This window comes from Rutidosis leptorrhynchoides, chromosome 2, assembly GCF_046630445.1.
Source record: "Rutidosis leptorrhynchoides isolate AG116_Rl617_1_P2 chromosome 2, CSIRO_AGI_Rlap_v1, whole genome shotgun sequence".
Taxonomy (NCBI): Eukaryota; Viridiplantae; Streptophyta; class Magnoliopsida; order Asterales; family Asteraceae; genus Rutidosis; species Rutidosis leptorrhynchoides.
In genome coordinates, this window is record NC_092334.1 from 451,620,577 (window position 1) to 451,643,198 (window position 22,622).

The 22,622-nt window shown below is 32.9% G+C and overlaps 1 protein-coding gene and 1 long non-coding RNA gene across 8 annotated transcripts; both read right to left on the reverse strand.

The window, feature by feature from the left end:
* Nucleotides 1-1,492: 1,492 nt before the first annotated feature.
* On the reverse strand, nucleotides 1,493-4,833 carry LOC139889287 (uncharacterized). The gene is made up of 5 exons (XM_071872249.1): nucleotides 4,491-4,833; nucleotides 3,000-3,179; nucleotides 2,682-2,879; nucleotides 2,489-2,624; nucleotides 1,493-2,087 (listed from the first exon to the last, which is right to left on the reverse strand). The coding sequence occupies exons 1-5, from the start codon at nucleotides 4,831-4,833 to the stop codon at nucleotides 1,493-1,495; spliced, it is 1,452 nt and encodes a 483-aa protein (XP_071728350.1).
* Nucleotides 4,834-5,176: 343 nt separating this feature from the next.
* Nucleotides 5,177-7,549, reverse strand: LOC139892488 (uncharacterized). 7 transcript variants are annotated; one of them, XR_011774094.1, is made up of 4 exons: nucleotides 6,852-7,346; nucleotides 5,794-6,662; nucleotides 5,625-5,705; nucleotides 5,177-5,312 (listed from the first exon to the last, which is right to left on the reverse strand). It is a non-coding gene; the product is annotated as an uncharacterized lncRNA (long non-coding RNA). The 7 variants fall into 7 exon arrangements; XR_011774090.1 differs by adding an exon at nucleotides 7,506-7,549 and having other exon boundaries at nucleotides 5,177-6,662; nucleotides 6,852-6,997; XR_011774095.1 differs by having other exon boundaries at nucleotides 5,177-5,907; nucleotides 6,572-6,662.
* Between the last annotated feature and the right edge of the window lie 15,073 nt (nucleotides 7,550-22,622).

Consider the following 22,622-nt stretch of genomic DNA (forward strand, 5'->3'; position numbering starts at 1 on the left):
TCGTAGCACCAACACACTTAAAGGAGACCTTGTGCTCACGGGAAATCTCCAAGATTTAACACACTTCTTCTCGCATTTTATACCATAGCACGGGCACGCAAAGGGTCCGTCTTCCAAGGACTTACCCGCACAATTGGACACTAAACTGTTATCAACGACCTTAGTAACCACAAGTGAAACATTTTCTGAAAACCCAACATTAACTTTAACCTTTAATATTAATGAATTTAACCTATTCACTATAACAGAGTCACTAACTAGATCCTTTACTTTTAATGAATCAAACATATTCACATTAACAGCGACACTAGCATGCTCCTTTATATCTAATGAATCAAAGTCATTCACATTTAAAGAGTCACTATCCTTCACCTCAGTAACACATTCTCTGCGTCCCATCTTCTTCTTAATTTGGTCGAAATTTGTGGCTCCTCCATTAGATGATAACTTAACCGAAACATATCTAGGTTGATTCGACTCAAGCTTATTCAGAACCGCCTCATCCGAAGATCCAAAAACCAACGCAAAAGGTGTAGTCTTATGTTGACAACTACAACCCGAAACAGGATCGTGTATTTCATCAACCGAAGAAGGTCACCTCAACTTTTTCCTTACTTCGCCTATATGATTATCACACACCTTCTTTTGTTGCTCACAATTTACATGCGCAGCTCCACACCTAAACCCGTCATCAACCATCCGGCCCAGTGGCGGAACTTGAAATTTATGAGTATGAGGGCGAACATTAATTTTTTTTTTTTTCAAGTGTAGTTCTTAACAAAAATAAACATCATCATATTCATATATTATGATAAAAAGAATTACAACTCGGCTCGATGACCTTTGAGCATTTTAAATTCATCGATAACAGATTCTGAATCAACCTTTTCAGCAATTTCTCGTTCGATAAAAACAACCAAATTATCCGCTAGAAAGTCATCGGACATCTTGTTGCGAAGCCGGGTCTTGCATATTTTCATCCCAGAAAATGCTCTTTCGGTTGTAGCGGTTGAAACGGGAAGCGTTAAGATCAAGCGAATTAACCTGTCCAGCATATTATAGTTCTCGTGTTTCCCAGTTTCCACAAGACCTTTACATAGTTCGACAAGAGTTGATGCACCACTAAGCTTAGGGTTCCTTGGCATCTCAATATTGAACAGCTCCTACTCATATTTCAGTCGGTTCCTCTCATGCTCTGTAAAATCTACAGGATAGTATTTATCAACAAGAGAACAAAGATTATCAACATTTAACTCTTTCAAAACTTTGTTTGGAACTAAAGTGGAGCTAAGAGTTAATAACTCCATGGCTTGATCATTTAATATATTGTTTAGCTCTAACAACTGTTTGTCAAGCGTGCTAATAAAGACATCTACCCGATAATAATGTTCAAAAGTAACATGATTATCTTGTAGACGAAGGCGATATCGACCGGACCTGTATGGAGCACTCAAATCAGGAATATCTACTTCGTGTTTCTCACATAATATTTTTACTCGTGAAAGTAAGGATTCCCATCGTGTTTCTCACATAATATTTTTACTCGTGAAAGTAAGGATTCCCATCCATTATTTCTCAACTCATTAAAATATTCCTTCGTTGCTGCAACTAGATCCATGGCATTGATAATATCTTGAGATTTCTTTTGTAAAGCTTGGGAAAGAAATTCAGTCTTCCCCAATATTTCCTTCATCAAGTGTAAAATCAATACGAACTCAAATGATGTTGTATAACAGTAAGCTGTATCAGCATCTCCGCGTTGATGAGAACAAGATCCTTCATCAATTATTCCTTTAAGAACAACACGGGTAGCATTAAACATCGCAAGCAAACTGCAAACTGGAGAATAATGGGAACCCCAACTAGTATCGCCTGCTCTTTTTAAGGTCCCAGCCTGATTAGCTCCTTTAACCGTTTCAATTTCACCAAGTTCCAACAAACGTTCAGTTTCAATAGCCTTTGCCTTTTGCAATTCATCATGACGTTTACTAGATGCACATATCACATTTATGAGAAAAGTTAGCTTCTCGAAGAATTGGTGAACTGGGATAACTTCTCTCGAGGCTGCAACTAAAGCAAGTTGTAATCTGTGAGCAAAACAGTGGACATAGTATGCATAAGGACAATCTTTAAGAACAAGAGCTTTTAATCTATTCTATTCACCTCTCATGTTACTAACTCCATCATAACTTTGACCTCGTATTTTACTAGTGTCAAACTCATAATGTGAAAGTCGTTCCCATAAACTTTTTTAAGAGTTTTTGCTGATGTATCTTAAACGTGCACCAAATCAAAGAACCTTTCAATTAATTGCCCATTTGTATCAACGAATCTTAAAACAATGGCCATTTGCTCTTTCTTAGATTCATCACGTGACTCGTCAATCTTGACACAAAAGTAAGAATCTCCAACTTCACAACGAATATGTTTTCGAACTTTGTTGGCAATTATATTTAAAAGTTTTTATTGAATCAACCCCGAAGTGTACCTTGAATTATAAGGAGCATTCTCCAACACAACCTTGGCAACATCATCATTATAAGAAGCTAAAAGTTTCAAAAGTTCAAGAAAATTACCACGATTGCTTGAATTAGCTGATTCATCGTGCCCTCGAAAAGCACAAGCTTAAAATGTCAACCAACGGACAATATCAATTGAAGCTTTAAGTCGTAGACGAATACTTAAGGCCACCTCTGAACGTTGCTTCTCAAAGATATTTTCAATATGTCCAGCTTGATTCAATAAATTTTCACTAGATATTAAGGCTTTTTTATGTTGTGAACAATTCATATGCTTAAGAAATGCACATCTATTTCCATCATTAACTTTTTTCCATTTATCAAATCCTTTAACAATAAAAGTACCATCACCTATTCGTACTGCGGGTTTGTCACAAAATAAGTAACAAAGAAAGCAATCTTTTGTTGGAGAATAATCTAACCAACTAGAAAATTTAGCAAACCAAGAGTATCGAAACCTACGAGGATTAGTTGATGTACCTTTAGTAGGATACTCGTCCAAACTAATCTGATAAGGTCCTTGACTCAAATAAAATCTTCTTACGTGTTCTCGTTTATCAGCCGGATAACTCCATATTTGTTCTCGCTTCCCGGGATCTCTTTCAAAAAAATTAGGGTCCACTTCTTTATTCGGCCTAGAAGATTCAAAAACTTGTGGCTCTTGTTGATTTTTTTCAAGAGAACCATAGATGATACAACAACGTTTGTTGTATCATCTATGGTTCTCTTGAAAAAAGAAGTAATAGATTTTTGTTTATTCATAATATGGAATCCTGCATTTATAGATATATAATTATATTAATATTAAATTGTGAACTTGCGGGCATAGCACAACGGTTCTCCTCATGCACTTTGTGTCATGAGATAGGGAGAGGTCATGAGTTCGATCCTTAGGGATGAAATGATTTTCTTTAAACATACCTTAATTTATTTATTTTGGGGTTCTTCAATGTTGACAATTGACAAGCAAGTGAAAAAGATTTGTAATTTGTAAATTGGCAAGCAAGTAGGACACTAGGACAACGACAACACCTTTTCTTTTAAAGATAGTGTAAAAAAAAAAAGGCAGTCAGAAGAGAGAGTATTGGGACAATGGGGACGGTTGAATTCTCAAAGAGGGAAATCAAATATTCAATTTTAGGAGGACTAATAAACTATATATATATATATATATATATATATATATATATATATATATATATATATATATATATATATATTTTTTTTTTTTTGCCCTTTCAATATAACTAGTTGTGGAGCTCTCGCTTCGCGCCGGGGGCTCCGTTTTGAATGCGAGTTAAAAAAAAAGTCTTGATCTATTTTGTAAAAAAAAAAAATTTCGACATCTAACATTGAAGGGTTGTTCCTTTTGTGAAAGTTGCTTCTTTGAGCGTTCGGGTTTTATTTAAAAAAAAAAAGTTAGTAAAGTGGGGGTTCGATTTGTATTTTAATAAAAGTTAGGGGGTTAAGTTTGTGAAATTTGAAAAAAATATACGTATAAAAGTTAGGGGGTTAAGTTTGTGAAAATTGAATATTAGTAAAAAAAAAAAAAAAAAAAAAGTTAGTAAAGTGGGGGTTCGATTTGTATTTTAATAAAAGTTAGGGGGTTAAGTTTAAAAAAAAGTTAGTAAAGTGGGGGTTCGATTTGTATTTTAATAAAAGTTAGGGGGTTAAGTTTGTGAAATTTGGAAAAAAATATACGTATAAAGTGGGGGTGCGTTTTGTATTTTAATAAGAGTATAAAGTGGGGGTGCGATTTGTATTTTAATAAAAGTTGGGGGGTTAAGTTTGCGGAAAGTGGAAAAGGAATAGTACTATTCATTTGGCCTTTGTTTTTAGATATAGGTATATAATAAAAGTATAGCTCTGACCAAATAATTTAGGATGACTATAGCCCTCTCTTGTCTCTAGAAAGGTCCGCCATTGATCGGGCCCTCGACACCACAAAACGATTAGTGGAAACCAACAAACCAAGATCAAACGAGTAAAAAATGAAACGATCCACCTTTGACGTATTCGAGAGCTCATATTCACAAACGTCAACTCTAGAACAATACGTATCCTCCACATCCGCCACAACTATCTCATGAACGTGTTTAACAGCAGTAGTCTTAATGAACGCAAAAAATGAACCAACGCTATCCAAATCCAAAGACGACTTAGCCTCGGTGATTACCTCACCGAACAACTCAGCAACATCAAATTGTAAGTGTGATAAAAAAACATTAAATTTCAAACTATCTTTTAAACATTTTAACTTTAAAAATGAACTTTTTAATACATACTCAATTTTTATATACTCGAACACAAGCATGGAAGTTTATGTCTTGTGAATTAGGTACAAAGTCATCAAATAAATAAAATTTAATTAATTTAAGTCAATAAGAATATAACTTCTTGTACAAGCTTTTATTATATCAACTAGTTTATAACCCGCGAATTCGCGGGATTATGTAACTAAAGTTTTTCCATATTTATAGATGCAAATAATTATGTCAATCCTTGTTAGTTATGGATGCTTACGTCACTTGAATTGGAGTTGCAACGCTTTATGTGAGAAATTAAAATCATAACATTTTGCAGGATAATATGGGATAATTTAGAAGTATTAACCAAACAATGTTATTGATGTACATATATGATTAACATTTTGCTACTTCAATTACATTTGACTAATTGAAGTCAACTTTTAAAATCACAAAATCTTTACTGATTTAGTATGCTATCCACTTTACTCAACACGTATGATTGTTGAGACTCACTTTCGTCTGAAATAGTCATGCCATCTTGCTTCTGCAACAAAACAACCGGAGCTAACGTTAATTACGATGCACCCGTGAAGCAAATAAACAATGAGAGAACAAAATAGACTTTGGCAAATAAAAGATTAGATTATAAACTTGACTACTCCTTGATCGAGTTTGAAAAATATGATCTACAAAGATTGTTGGTAATAACAATCAGTGAAAGTCCTCTAGACCAAGAGCTTTCTGCTCGTGTACTTTTGTATATATAATATGAAATGTTGACAATGAGATGCAACTGTTGATGCATGACTTATGCGAATCCTAACATAAAAGCTTATCAAATCTTCAAAAAATATACATGTAATAACTAACTGAATCAAACTGTGATCAATATTACTTTCTTGGCAAGATCATCATGCATCAACAGTTGTAGCTCTACCTATACAAAAACATTTAAGATCATTAAAACTGAGGTAGCAAGTGTTCAATAATATATACTTATTATTTGTATTACTTTCGTTGCACACTTTTAAAGTCTTCTATTGTAGGGTTGCAGCCACATTGGAAAAGCCTTGATGTCAGATCTTTCACATTTGGTGTAGGTGTAATGCAGAAAAGCAGCTTCGTCCAATTTTATCTAACTGAAAATATACATACAATATTTAGAAGTTCCGATCAAATCATTTGTGACGTATTGAAGATGTGTTTACGTTTATCAGTTAAGTAGTTTACCTATCTGCATCTAGTAATTTTGGAATAATGAAATCACAACGTGATATCTCTAATAGCCTAAGGCCAAGCCCGATAATGTAGATTACAATCCAAGGCCTAGCCCGATAATGAATCATAAACAATCATATATGCCTTCCTACAAAATCGCATAATAATGAATGAAAACCAATCATATATGCGTTCATACAAAATCGCATACTAAGATGAAGTAGAAGAAATGCTCAGTTGCTTCCACAATCGTGTCATCGACTTTTAATATCTTAGCAAGTCCAAAGTGACCTAAATTTAATGAAAGTGGTAGAATAGCTAATTAATCATTGCCTTGGATTACAGATTGTTATATTCACATCTAATAAAGAAATTAGCTACATCACACACTCACTCACACGCGCACCATATGTGAAAACCTGACAATTCCGTAAGGGTTCATTAAGGTCAATGAATTTGGGACATTTCACCTACAGGATTGTCTAGCTACGGCTATAGAGCATTAACAATCAATTGTATTCAAAGTATTATAGAATCAGATCAAAATATAGTTTGAAATCAATGAAAACGGTAGGAGATACTTACAGTAATCGTCTTCTTCACCATGAACGGTTCTGTCATCATCAGTTTTTGTGACAAGGCCTTTGTTTTGTTTCCTTGTTTCCACTTCCCAACTCTAATTCATTTTTTTTTTTAATTTTAATGGATGCAACTATCACCATTTAATATCCGTTTATAAAGTTCAACGATTGATAGCACTAACTTTTTTAAGCATTTCATCAAACATATGGTGGAAATATGTGAGACTGAAAATCACACATGAAGCTAATTAAAATATATATTCCAGCAAAGCCATGAAACTTACCGTATTCGAAAAATAATTCAGGAGGCCTTCGGACTGAAGTAAAAAAGAAAGAACAATACCATTCATCCGCCATGTTTCGACCTAGTCCAGTTCATCAAAATTTGTGTATATATTTAGATGATTCCCCAACAACTGATCCATAATTTCTGCAAATCAAACCATTATAATCTGTAATGTGCAAGAAAAATCAAACAATTAGAATATGTGAATGACTTGGTGACTTGAAAAGCCTATTCTTGAACCCACTAATAACAATACGCATACCTCTTGTAAACCCTATTATTTGTATTGAATCTAACTATAACTATGAACCCTAGATTAAGAATAAATAATATAAATCAAAAATTGCCATACCTGGTTCGAAGATCATAATGGAAGAAATATAATCTCAATTTATGTATCGTACAGTGGATTCATCTTTCATGTAGACGATTTGTTTAATGGGGTAAGGATTTCATGTTGAAGTTTTTGAATGGTCATCGTGACAACAATTATGTTTTGATAAATTTAAAAATCAGAAAAAAAATAGGAAAAGGACGAACTGTAATCGAAGTAACTTACATCAAATCCCCAAATATTAGGCAAAACACACAATAGATTAACAATAAAGGAAATCAATATGCAGCGTAAACCTAAAAGTCGAATATCCATTACCGTCGTGCAGTGTATGAAAGGTTTCAAGTTGCACTTATTTGTAACCTCTTCAAGATGCAGTTATTTCACCAAATTTTGCGTGACATTTTTATTAATTATTATTCTTTCTATCTAAAAGAGAGAGTTGAAATGAAAGGTGAACTTCCTAACTTTTACAATTTTACAACAAATTTTTTATTTATTATAATTCAACCACACACTTTTTAATACTTAACTCTATAGTTTTTATAAACTTACTCCAAATTTTTTACTATCTACTATCTACTAACTATAAATTATTATTATTATTATTATTATTATTATTATCATTACTATTATTATTAAATCACATAATTTTCACTTTATTATTATTTAACTTTTTTTTCTTATTATAAATTAACCACGTAACTCATTTTCTAATAACTGTTTTATTGTTATATATATATATATATATATATATATATATATATATATATATATATATATATATATATTACATAAATAGTTTTTCCTATTTTATTAAATAGTTTGTACCAATCGTTGATGTACGTCTCACTTTATTGATTGAGCATTTGGGTCGTTTATCTCGACAAGACGAAAACTAAAACAAAAATTGATGAATAATTACTTTCACCCTTATTACAAATCAATCACATACCTATTTTGAGTCATTCCTCGACAAAACAAAAAATATAACAAAAAAGATGATAAATAACTACTTTTTCAATAATTAACTATGTATTTAATGTTAATCAAGGGTGAAGAACCGGCGCAAAGCGAGGTCGTGCAACTAGTTATATACCTATATCGTAAATGGGAAATGAATAGCAGTATTCCTTTTTCAATTTATATACCTATATCTAAAAGGTAAATGGGAAATGAATAGTACTATTTCTTTTTCAATTTCCACAAACTTAACCCCCTAACTTTCATTAAAATACATATCGAACTCCCCACTTTATAAGTATATTTTTTCCCAAATTTCACAAGCTTAACCCCCTACCTTTTATTAAAATACAAATCGAACCCCCACTTTACTAATTTTTTTTTTTACTAATATTCTATTTTCTCAAACTTAACCCCCTAACTTTTATTAAAATACAAATCGAACCCCCACTTTATACGTAAATTTTTTTCAAATTTCACAAACTTAACCCACTAACTTTTATTAAAATACAAATCGAACCCCCACTTTACTAACTTTTTTTTTTAAAATTAAACCCGAACGCTAAAAGAAGCAACTTTCACAAAAGGAACAATCCTTCAATGTTATGTCGAAAAAAATTCTTTTTTACAAAATAGATCAAGACTTTTTTTTTAACTCGCATTCAAAACGGAGCCCCCGGCGCGAAGCGAGGGCTTGACAACTAGTACATATCTAAAAGACATAGCCAAAGTGAATAGTAAATCTCACAACTTTCACAAACAACCCCCAATCTTTTACTTACTTACATTTTAGTCTCAAAAAATATAATCGTTAACTTTATGGTTTTTATAAACTTACCACAAACTTTTAACATTTTATACTTTAACCATTAAACTTTTCATTTATTATAAATCCACCACATACTTTATATACTACCTAATAGACAAAAACGATTAATAGTCACCAGGGGCGCTTTCGTCCTTTTACTTTTTTCCCCTTTTCCACCTTTTTTTTTAAAAAAAGGCCCCATAGTTTGTTCAAATATTAAAATCGACCCCCCAAACAGGGGGGTATAGTGTCAAATACTCATTTTCATAAAAAAAAATTAAAAAAATAAACTCCACCCAAATATTCAACGGGCCATATCTTCTCGCTCGCAACGAGTTAAATTTTTCTGACACCATCGTTAAACTCGAAATAATTTTAGGAGCACACTGTTACTAACTATACGCAATACAGACGCTTTTTAAAAAACGCTAAATATTTGAGGTACTTTTCATATACGTCGATTTTGCGTTAAATTTTTAAAAGTCGACAATTCCATAGTGAAACGCGGAGATGTGCATATATTATTAATTTAAAATAACATTTAAATCTTTCACGGATTATACCTTTTAGTTCGACTGGAGTTGCGCTTCAACGATATCATCGTTAGCCACGAAATAATTTTACAAACTAAACGCAATATAATACATTGAAAACCGAACCCCGGCGCGAAGCGAGGGTTCGAACACTAGTTATATCTGTATATCTAAAAGAAAAGGCATAGCTAAATGAATAGCAACTCTCACAAGTTTCACACACTATCCCCAATCTTTTACTAACTTACATTTTAGCCCCAAAATATATAATCGTTAACTTTATGATTTTTATAAACTTACCACAAACTTTTAACATTTTATACTTTAACCATTAAACTTCTCATTCATTATAAATCGACCACATACTTTATATACTACCTAATACACAAAAATGATTAATAGTCACTAGGGGCGCTTTCGTCCTTTCACTTTTTTTTCTCCTTTTCCACCTTTTTTTTTAAAAAAGGCCCCATAGTTTGTTCAAATATTAAAATCGACACCCCAAACAGGGGGTATAGTGTCAAATACTCATTTTCATAAAAAAATTTAAATAAACTCCACCCAAATATTCAACAGGCCATATCTTCTCGCTCGCAACGAGTTAAATTTTTCTGACACCATCGTTAAACTCGAAATAATTTTAGGAGCACACTGTCACTAACTATACGCAATACAGACGCTTTTTAAAAAACGCTAAATATTTGAGGTATTTTTCATACACGTCGATTTTGCTTTAAATTTTTAAAAGTCGACAATTCCATAGTGAAATGCGGAGATGTGCATATATTATTAATTTAAAATAACATTTAAATCTTTCACGGATTATACCTTTTAGTTCGACTCGAGTTGCGCTTCAACGATATCATCGTTAGCCACGAAATAATTTTACAAACTAAACGCAATATAATGCATTGAAAACCGAACCCCGGCGCGAAGCGAGGGTTCGAACACTAGTTATTTACTGAATCTGAATACAATCATAATATTAAGGGCATGTCTGTAATTAGGAAGTGTAACTGCCGCTTAAATTGTTAAATGACGCCATCAATAATTTAAAAGGTGGGATTAAAATATAGATTAGTCATCTAATGGGTGTTATTATTAGTATGCCAACTGTTTATTTTTCATCTAAAATAGCTATCATAATAGTTTTATTATTATAGAAGAGAGAGTGATAGTTAAAGCTAAGGGGTATAAAATACTATTAAACCTTGCTACAACACTTATAGGCAGTGTACCTAATCGTACAGTAGTGTAGTTTTTAGTAAGTCCGGTTCGTTCCACAGGAAATCTTTTAAACAAAGCTTAACGCTATATTAGTTTTAATTTATAAAAATACAAATATATATAAGTAATATTATTATTATAAAGGGGGGTTTTTACCGTTTAATGACCGGTTTGTCGATTTTTAAAACTTTAGTCGCAGTTAAAACCTAATGTAAAATATTAAAAATAAATACAAGACTTAATTTAAAGCGTAAAGTAAATAACGATAATGAAATTGCGATAAATAAAAGTGCGATAAAATAAAATTGCGATAATTAAAAAGTACGATAATTAAAAGTGCAATTAAATACAATAACAATAAATAAAAGTGCGATAATTAGAAGTGCAATTAAATATAAAATAAAGGAAATTAAATATGAAATAAAAGAATTATGCTTATTTAAACTTCCTTAATCATGATGTTTGACGTGTTGATTTTAGTTTATTCTCATTGGTTAATTGTTCTTTGTCCTGGATTATTTAATATGTCCATACGGATTTGTCCATAATAGTCCATCGGTCATAAATATAAAGAGCGAAAGCCTTCGTCAAATTATTCTTATTCCCGAAGTCAAATATTCCAACTAATTGGGGATTCGAATTGTAACAAGGTTTTAATACTTTGTTTAATGAATACACTAGGTTATCGACTGCGTGTAAACCAAGGTTTTACTACTTTGTTAACAATTACACCAATTACCCTTGAATGTAATTCACCCCTGTTTCAACAAGTCTATTAACTATTAATCCAGTTCTGTGTCCGGTAAAATGAATAATTATTGATATTTATAGATATCCCGCCCACCGTACCCAGTCAAGCGTATGTGGTTATATATAAATACGTCAAATTATAAGTTTGTATATTAAATTAACAAGGTATTGTTTAGTTAATATAAAACCCATTAATAGCCCATAGTCTAATTTCCACAAGTGTCGTTCTTTTATCCAAACCCCAATTATGGTACAAAACCCAATTACCCAATTTTAATATTTTTAGCCCAACATCATGATTACTTCGATTTAAATAAGCATAATAATAATTTAGCTACGAGACATTAATGTAAAAAGGTTGAACATAACTTACAATGATTAAAAATAGCGTAGCGTTACACGGACAGAATTTCGACTTACACCCTTACAACATTCGCTAACATACCCTTATTATTAGAAATTAAAATTAAAATATAAATTATATATTATAATTACGTATATAGATAGAGAGGATGGATATATGATATTATTTTACGATCAGAATGCGCGAGCTTTTATAGGCAGTTTCATAATTGGGGGCTCCGCGAGTCGCGGCACTTCTCTTCTTCAAACTCCGCAACTCGCAGAGTTCGTAAATCCAGCTCACAAAGGTTTGGCTCCTAGCTTGCCGACGGTTTATAATATATTATATAATATATAAATAATTATAAGAATTATTTAAATATTATATTATATTTATGTGCATAGTTGACTTGTAATTTTTAGTCCGTTGCGTCGAGCGTTGAGAGTTGGCTCAGGTCCCGGTTCCGGATTTTCGAACGTCCTTGCGTAAAATTTAATATCTTGTACTTTGCGTTTTGAATCTTGTACTCTTGTAATTTCGAGACGTTTCTTATCAATAATTGGAACCTCTTTGATTGTATTTTGTACTTTTGAGCTTTTTGGTCATTTGCGTCTTCAATTCATCGAATCTGTCTTTTGTCTTCACCTTTTATTATTTAAACGAATATCACTTGTAAATAGAACAATTGCAACTAAAAGCTTGTCTTTCTTGAGGAATAATGCTATAAAATATATGTTCGTTTTTAGCATTATCAAATATTCCCACACTTGAGCGTTGCTTGTCCTCAAGCAATATAGTCTTGAAATACTAGAATCACTTCTTTATTCTTCACACTTTGTACATCAGTGATTTCTATACGGCGGTATAAACAATGGTAGTAACGATGTGGTTTACAGTCTCACATGACTATAAAATTTAGATCCATTAAGGAAATTGGATCTTTATGAAAACATTTGATCTTTTTGAAAATTCAATCTAGTTTTTACCCTAGATAAGTTTTCCGGAATAACCCTTCACCGGTGTTTGCAAATTCTTTTTTTGTGGGTTTGGTGGGTTTCACATTTGAAAATTTTAGCTCAAAACTTACGGTTTTGTGTCACCCACTTGCTAACCTTGTATTAGGAAAGCAACACGTCCAGTATACTTGCTCCGTATATTACCTTTCGATAAACTACCGTCCGGTTGTAAAGGAAAGCGTTGAACAAGCAACTGTTAAGGCAATGTCCCCTGACATTCTTTTAATTATGGTCTATAACATGTCGGACACAATTACTATCCTTTGTAGGAGCAATAGTAAAGCTCACCCTTATAATTTTTCGGTCTGGCACAAGGTCCTGTCTTTGACCCTGATATGCAACCACCGTTCTTACGGTTGACACCCGATTTGGTTCAGGTGACCTAATGAATTCCAGGTAAATTCCTAGGATTTTACGTTCAATGGTAATGAACGCATTGAAAATGGGTTTTAAAAAACAAATCGGTTTGTAATTTTTAAAAATATTTTCTCGTTCAAGCTCGAGTTTAGATATCATTGAATTCCATGAGTTTGTAATTCTCAATCTTTAAGGTCAATCTCTAGGATTGAGTAATATCAGTCTTAAAAGCTGATTTTTAATCTTTAAGGAGATTATCCTTTCTGGAGATCTGATTCATTAGTCTTATCCAGCTAATTTGCACGGCGTCCTCCCCATTTTACAAGACAGATCATCTCATGGTTAGGATAAGTCTGACCACTTGGCGACCCTGTTTGATGCTGAGGTCCGTGGATTTCCTGCTGATTTTAGAGATGACTTTTCTAGGTTTTTCGTCAACCTACAGCTGGTCTGGACGGCAACTTCATGACCTAAATCAAGAAGCGCGTGTCTTTTTCGGAAGACTTTACTTTCTTTTAGTGATGGAACTGATTCATCGTGTAGATCCATCTTTCTTACAGTAAATCGGGTAAAATTTTTTAGTTTAGTCCAAAGCAAAAGTATCTTTAATATGTGACATATGTTTAAAATAACTTGGTAAATTTTCCCACACTTGGCTTTTATTTTTCATTTTTATTGTCCTCTATTCCATTTTAAATGAATTCTAACATTTTGAGTTGTTTCTTAATTTATGTCATTTCCAAGGTAACAATAATTTCGGTGTTAACACCTAGTTTTATCATTCATAAATATGTATAAACATGATTTTGAGTTCATTTAATTGAAAATTTTGAAAAATTTTACTAGAATTGGGTAGTCAGTATATAAGACTAGGGCTGTTCTTTATTATCAGAGAGCACTAGATTCTAATACAACTACTGCTTTACTAGTATTTCTAATGGTAACCAAGTGTATAAAGTAAAAATTTTAAAATCCGAAAGAATTTAACCCCTTCCCACACTTAAGATCTTGCAATGCCCTCATTTGCAAGAAATCAGTAACAATTTAAATTATTGAGGGTGATTAGCGTAGAAAAATGATTAAATTTTACCAAAGTTTTCAAACATATTGTTGTTTGTGTTGAATGATAAATGGTGCACATCATTTGTTCATTCCGTCTTGTTGTTATTTCACATATATTTTGCATCTTGTCGTCGAAATTAGTTGCTTTTGCTGAACTTAATGCCAGTCTTTGAAAATACGTTGTTTTACCCTATTGTGTACATAAGATAAACTGCAAACATATATACATATTTTTGAAGTTTGGTATATTACCCCACATTCAAAAATTATTAAAATCTAATAATAAAAGTTAGAAAATTATAAAAACTATTACAATATTAATATAAGTGTTAAAAGTAGTAACATTACAAAAATAAATAAAACTAAATAAACTAGGGTTGTTACTGATACCAGTAGGGGTTCCATGCATAACCGTATGTGTTATAGAATGCTTCAGCTGGGTTATAAGTAGGATACGGTGGTTGCATCTCTATAGACCAGGGAGGAAATATGGACGTTGGAGTAGGAATATAGTTTCTACCTACATGTTGGCAATGTGCTATGATTTGGTTTTGATGAACTTGCCAATCTTCAAATGCTCGATGTCTAGCATTTTCATATTCTTGTGAAGCTATAAACCTTTGCATTTCTGTCATTTCATTTCCCCCTCCCACATTACCTGGCTGTTGATTTCTCTCAACCTGTGGATGTCTTCCATTATATGCTACTGCGGCGTTATTTCGCCTCTTCAAAACCTTAGCACCATGATATACATTTAAACCAATTGTATCGTGGGGTTCTGGTTCTTCGATTAATAATCCCCCCGACTTATATCCACATCGAGATACTCAGCAATTAATGTAATAAATATACCACCTCCTATTATACTGTGCGGTCTCATCCCCCTAACCATAGCTGATAAATAATAACCCACACAATAAGGTATACTTACAGCGCTTTGTGGGTCTCGAATACACATGTGGTAAAATAAATCTTGCTCATTTACCTTTTCCTTATTTTTACCTCGCTGTGTAACCGAGTTCGCTAGAAATCTGTGAATTACTCTTAACTCAGCTCTATCTATATCCAAATAAGAGTAATTTCCCCCTTTAAATCGGTGATGGCTAGTCATTTGACTCCATACACCATGCGTATCAAAACTTTCGTCTATCCTCCTACCATTTAATATCAACCCTCGACAATCGGCAGATGCTAGCTCCTCAGGCGTATATATACGTAAGGCCTAAGCCATGTCTAGTAGAGACATGTGGCGCATCGAACCTCCTAACAAAAATCTAATAAAAGATCGATCGGTTAAACTAGCTACCAGATCATTTATTTCTATACTACACAATAATTCTTCACACCATACTTTATATACAGGTCTACGCATGTTGAATAATCGTACCCAATCGTTAAAAGTAGAATTACCATACCTCTGTGTAAGTAATTCTCTAATTGGCTCGGCCAATTCTACAGCTTCTAACGGTTCCCATTCTATTACCCTAGGTACTTCAACAGCTTTAGAATGAAGAGTGTGCAAGCTCCTTTGGTATTTTGGATAATCTATCCAACGTCTGTCTAATCTCAAGTTCGGGTGCAAATTTTCCACGTGCATATCTGAAAATGTCATAACTGGATGAGGTATATCTTGTTTGTAATAGTTATCAACATCCTGTTGTTCCGCATTCTCAGGAGGAGCAATGCGAGCTTGGGATGAAGTTTCACCCCTTTCAGTCTGCAAAACACATCAAACACAATTTTTTTGTGCATTCAAATATGCATTAGTGTCAGCAAAATCATCAATCAAAATAATTACAATGACATGTTCAATTTATATCAAACTTATGCTCATTTTCATATTTTTATCAAATCTACACTTTTTCAAATAAGCATATACGAAAATGTTCGCCAAGTTCATAAGCATTCAACTCAAATAACATGTCAAAATAATCATTATTAGCAATTAAACAAGTTTCAAATGGCATTATCTCTCAAAAATCAAGTTCATGAATTTTAGACTTGAAAAAGTCCACTTTAATTCTCAAAAATCATGTTTAGGCTCAAAGTTTGGATCATTTAACTACCTAAACATGTTACACTACTTAATTTAGCAATAATTCATGACAATAATCGGCCATAACATGTTTATATCAAAAAGCCCCAAATTGCTCAAGAACACAAACCCTAGATTACTCAAAATTTGAAGTTTAAGGCTTCTAATCATGTTAAATAGCATCAATCTAGGTTATACAAGCATAATACATAAACAATTTAAGCATAATTACACTAAAAAGCATCAAAATCAAATTGGGTATAAATTTGCTCAAGAACACTAAATTTTCAGATTAAAGGGAGTTTTGGTGTAGAAATTTACCGTTTTTCTTGAGTAATTCCTTGATAGCATCCTTCTCAACATGATTTTGTGAAATATTTGATGAAAAATGGCCAAAAATTGTGGATTTGTGTGTTTTCTCGGGTGTTTTTCGCAGTTTGTGGGTGTTTTGTGTTGGGGACTGATCTGTTCCAGCGTTATATTTTTTTCTGGAATTTTGGTCCTCCGCGACTTGCGGTGTTTGCACATTACAAACTCCGCGAGTCGCGGTGTTTGTATTTTTTTTTTTTTTTATAAAAACCTTAACTTATAAAACAATTAATTAATTAATTTTAAAATTTTGTTTCCCTTGTTATTTAGGACGAGGTCGTTTCGGAACGATGTCCTAGTCCGTCCCTCGATAAAATTTTAAAATTTGTCAATTTAAAGCGCGGTTTTAAAAGTATAAGATTTTTTGGGTTTTTTTTAATGTTTTTGGCATACTTTAATTCAATAAGATTAAAAATAATGATAATAAAAGTTCTCGTCCCACCCTCGGGTAAAGCAATTTCGGTTCAACGACCTAGTCTTCAACTCACGGCGAATTTTAAAAATCATATTTTTAACTTAGCGAAATAAAGTAAATTTTTGTTTTTAAATTCACACCAAACTTAAATTTAAAATGCATAAAATTAAAAATTCATATCAAACTTAATTAAAAATTCATATTATAAATTCACACCAAACTTAAATTATATTTTTGTTTTTATACATACAAACTTATATTAAAAATATTAATTTTCCAAATATTTACAATTTTAAAAGTTTACAATATTTATTTAATATTAATTTTTTAAAAACATGGTAAAAATAAAATTAAAAATCTTTTTGGCTTTTATCCCACTTTAATCAATCAAATATTATCAAAAATATGTGCCCCTCTTTTCGGTAAAGTAATTTCGGTTCCATAACCTAATTTAACTCATGACGAATTTTTGAAATATTTTTGGGTTGATTGATTAAAGATATTTATACCTTAAGAATAAACGTTAAATTTCGCAGTGATGTAATAAATTTTTGTATGATATCAATACTTTCGGTCGCAAGACCTAATTTTATTGAATACTAATTTAATACTTTATAGCGAACAAATTAGCGTTTATTATCAAAAGGTTAAAAATAAAAATAAAAATAAAAATGAAAACTGTACAAACTTACCTGTGAAATAGATTTCTTAGTGATATGCTCTAGCCCACTCATAAGATAGTCGGACTAATTGATTTTCCATGGCTACATAGGCGTAACCTCGAGCATTTAACATTTTTTCTTCTAAACATATGAACGGTCCATCTCTGCATAAAGTAACAAATTCGGTGTTTGAATAGGTTTGATTATTTGAACATTTACCTTCGTGTGACCATTTTCAGCATTTGTGACATTTTTCAAGGTGTCGTGCTCTTCTTTTCGCTGCGGATTTTGATTTTCCTTTACCAAATTGTAACTTATTATCTTAGCATCTGGATTCTTTTCTTACTCCGTCCAATTTACTTCTAATTAATGATACTATTTCACTCGGAAGTGTGTCATTATTACGTTTAGTGATCAAAGCGTGTAGCATTAGACCATGGTTCAGTTCACAGGAAGTCTTCATTTCGTAAAAACCTAAAAAAAATAAAAATTCAGAATGGGGGAAGAAGACTAGTTCTTTAGGGTCTGCTAGGGAAAGACCATTCGGGTTCCATTTTCGAGAACTACACGAAAACAGAAAATCTAACTCTAACATAAATACATATTATCCTTTAAAGACTTGATTCTCCCCACACTTAGTTGAAATTGTGATTAACTTCGTTGTCAACTTCCATCGGACCATGTATGTAATGTTTAACTCTGTGACCATTAACTTTAAATTCAATCCCATTTGAATTTATTAATTCTACTGTTCCGTATGGGAAAACTCTTTTGACTATGAATGGTCCAGACCATCTTGATTTCAATTTTTCAGGAAATAGCTTGAATCGTGAATTGAAAAGAAGAACTCTGTCTCCTTCTTTGAATTCTTTTGAACTTCTGATTCTTTTATCATGCCATTTCTTCGTTCTTTCTTTATAGATTAACGAATTTTCGTATGCTTCATGTCTTAATTCTTCTAATTCGTTTAATTGACTTAACCGTAGACGTCCAGCTTCATGTAAATCAAGATTACATGTCTTCAAAGCCCAAAATGCTTTGTGTTCAATTTCTACTGGAAGATGACATGCTTTTCCGTAAACGAGTCTGAAAGGTGTGGTTCCAATTGAAGTTTTGTAGGCTGTTCTAAAAGCCCAGAGTGCATCCTCCAATTTTATGGACCATTCCTTCGGATTTGATCCTACGGTTTTCTCTAGAATACGTTTTAATGCTCGGTTGGTATTTTCAACTTGTCCACTTGTTTGTGGATGATATGCGGTGGAGATTTTATGAGTTACTCCATATCTTTTGAGAACTTTCTCAAGTTGATTATTACATAAATGAGTTCCCCGATCACTTATTAAAGCTTTCGGTGTTCCAAACCTTGCAAAAAGACGTTTTAAAAAATTGACTACAACTCGCGCATCGTTAGTTGGGAGAGCTTGTGCTTCCGCCCATTTAGATACATAATCAATGGCTATGAGAATATAGAGATTATTATGAGATTTTGGAAATGGACCCATAAAGTCAATACCCCAAATGTCAAATACTTCACATACTTGAATGACATTTTGTGGCATTTCATCACGTTGACTTATTTTTTCAGCCCTTTGACAAGCATCACAGGATTTGCAAAGAAGGTGTGCGTCTTTGTAAATTGTAGGCCAATAGAATCCAGCATCATAAACTTTCCTTGCTATTAGTTGAGGCCCATAATGCCCTCCTGTTGGTCCTGTGTGACAATGGTTTAAGATTTGATTGGCTTCATCTCCGAATACACATCGGCGTATTATTCCATCGGGACAACTTTTAAACAGATGTGGATCTTCCCAGAAATAGTGTTTTATATCACTAAAGAATTTCTTTCGTTTTTAGTACGACAACCCTTTTTCAAGGAATCCACATACTAAGTAGTTTGCATAGTCAGCAAACCATGGAATTTTATTATAATCTATCTTCAATAGATATTCATCAGGAAAGTTGTCTTGTATGGCCGATTCATTTAGAACTTCTAATTCGGGATTTTCAAGACGAGAAAGATGATCAGCGGCGAGATTTTCTGCTCCTCTTTTATCTCGGATTTCAATATCGAACTCTTGTAAGAGTAAGATCCAACGGATTAATCTTGGTTTAGCATCTTGTTTCGAAAATAGGTATCTAAGAGCAGAATGGTCGGTATAGACCACCGTTTTAGCTAGAACGAGATATGAACGAAATTTGTCAAAAGCAAAGACAATAGCAAGGAGTTCTTTTTCAGTAGTTGTGTAATTTGTTTGTGCTCCTTGTAGCGTCTTACTAGCATAATATATAGGTTGAAATCGTTTTTCAATCCTTTGTCCTAAAACGGCTTCCATTGCAAAATCACTTGCATCGTACATAAGTTCAAACGGTAGATTCCAATTTGGAGTTATCATGATCGGCGCATTAGTGAGTATTTCTTTAAGAATATTAAAAGATTTGATGCATTCATATGAAAAGATGAATGGAGCATCCTTTTCTAGGAGTTTATTCATAGGAGTGGCAATTTTAGAAAAATCTTTTATGAAACGTCGGTAAAAACCGGCATGCCCTAGAAAACTCCTAACTCCTCTAACATTGGTGGGATGTGGAAGTTTAGCAATTACATCTACTTTAGCTCTATCCACTTTAATTCCTTCCTTTGAAATTTTATGACCAAGAACGATGCCTTCTTTAACCATGAAATGGCATTTCTCCCAATTAAGTACTAGATTTGATTGTTCGCATCTAATAAGTATTAGTTCAAGATTAGCTAGACATGATTCAAATGTATGACCGAAGACTGAAAAGTCATCCATGAAAACTTCCATGCATTCTTCTATCATGTCGTGAAAAATCGCCATCATGCACCTTTGAAAGGTTGCAGGGACGTTGCAAAGTCCAAATGGCATGCGTTTGTAAGCAAAAGTACCATAAGGGCACGTGAATGTGGTTTTCTCTTGGTCCTCGGGTGCTATTGGAATTTGAAAATATCCGGAAAAACCATCAAGAAAACAATAGTAACTATTTCCGGCTAATCTTTCCAACATTTGATCAATAAAAGGTAAGGGAAAGTGATCTTTTCTGGAGGCGTCATTTAATTTTCTATAATCAATACATACACGCCATCCTGTTACAGTCCTAGTAGGAATAAGCTTATTTTTTTCATTTGTAATGACAGTCATGCCACCCTTCTTAGGCACGCATTGAACTGGGCTTACCCATGGACTATCAGAAATTGGATAAATTAAACCTGCATCTAGCAGTTTAATAATTTCTTTCTTAACTACATCTTGCATATTAGGATTTAGTCTTCATTGGCGTTGCACATACGTTTTATGACCTTCTTCCATAAGGATTTTATGTGTGCAATACGAAGGACTTATGCCTTTAATATCATGAATCTTCCATGCAATGGCTGGTTTATGAGCTTTCACCACAGAAATGAGTTGAGATTTTTCATTTTCAGTAAGAGAAGACGATATTATTACAGGTAATTTAGATTCACCATGTAAATAAGCGTATTCCAAATGGTTTGGAAGTGGCTTTAACTCTAATGTCGGAGGTTCTTCTATCGATGATTTATATCGATATCTGTCTTCTTCTTTTAGCATTTGAATTTCTTCTGTTGTTGGTTCATATCCATTAGCTATAAGTGTAGCTAACATTTCAGCTTCATCAATTGGTTCAGTTCCTTCTCCTAAAGAACATTCTCCTGTTCCTTGTAATTCTGGAAATTCTTTTAACAATTCTGCATGTGAATCTATAGTTTAAATATAATAGCATGTATCATCTACAGATTGCGGTTGTTGCATTGCTCTATCAACTGAAAAGGTAACACTCTCGTCCTCTATACTTAGGGTCAGTTTCTTACCGAACACGTCTATCATTGCTTTAGCCGTGTTTAAGAATGGTCTTCCTAATATGAGAGGAACTTGAGAATCTTCTTCCATGTCCAGAACCACAAAATCTACTGGAAATACTAAAGTATCAACTTTAACTAGCATGTTCTCCATTATCCCTCTAGGATATTTTATTGATCTATCGGCTAGTTGTATGCTTATTCGTGTTGGTTTTAATTCTCCAAGGTCTAGTTTAGTGTATAGTGAATATGACATTAAATTTATACTAGCACCTAAGTCTGCCAATGCTTCTATTGAACTAAGACTACCCAGAAAACATGGAATTGTGAAACTTCCTGGATCAGATAATTTTTCTAGTATCTTATTCAACAACACTGCTGAACAATTAGCATTCATAGTAACAGCCGAGAGTTCTTCCATTTCTTTCTATTTGTGATTAGATCTTTCAGAAATTTAGCATATCTAGGCATTCCTGAAATCACATCAATGAATGGAAGATTTACATTTATCTGTTTAAACATATCCAAGAATTTGGATTGCTCGGCTTCAAGTCTCTCTTTTTTCAATTTACTCGGGTAAGGAAGTGGTGGTTGGTATGGTTTAACATAAGGTTTAGCCTTAACTGTGTTATCTTCATTAACCTTTTCAACTACCAGTTCTGTTTCCTTATCTTGCTCAGGTTGTGGTTCTTGTGGAGTAGGAATAGCTTCATCAGAAATTACAGGTATTTCAGGTGGTTTAAGTGTAATACCACTTCTTGTGGTAATGGCTTTAGCTGTTTCATTCTGGGGGTTAGCATTTGTATCACTAGGTAAACTTCCCGGTTTTCTTTCACCTATTAACCTTGCTAGGTTACTTACTTCTTGTTCCAAATTTTGAATAGAAGCTTGTTGATTTCTAAATGCTTGAGCATTTTGTTCATTAGTTTGTTTCTGAGATGTGAAAAACTGTGTTTGAGTTTCAACTAGCTTCGTCATCATATATTCCAAATTCGGCTTTTTATCATCGGTTTGTGGTGGTTTGTTTTGAAAATTAGGTCTTTGCTGATTGTAAGTA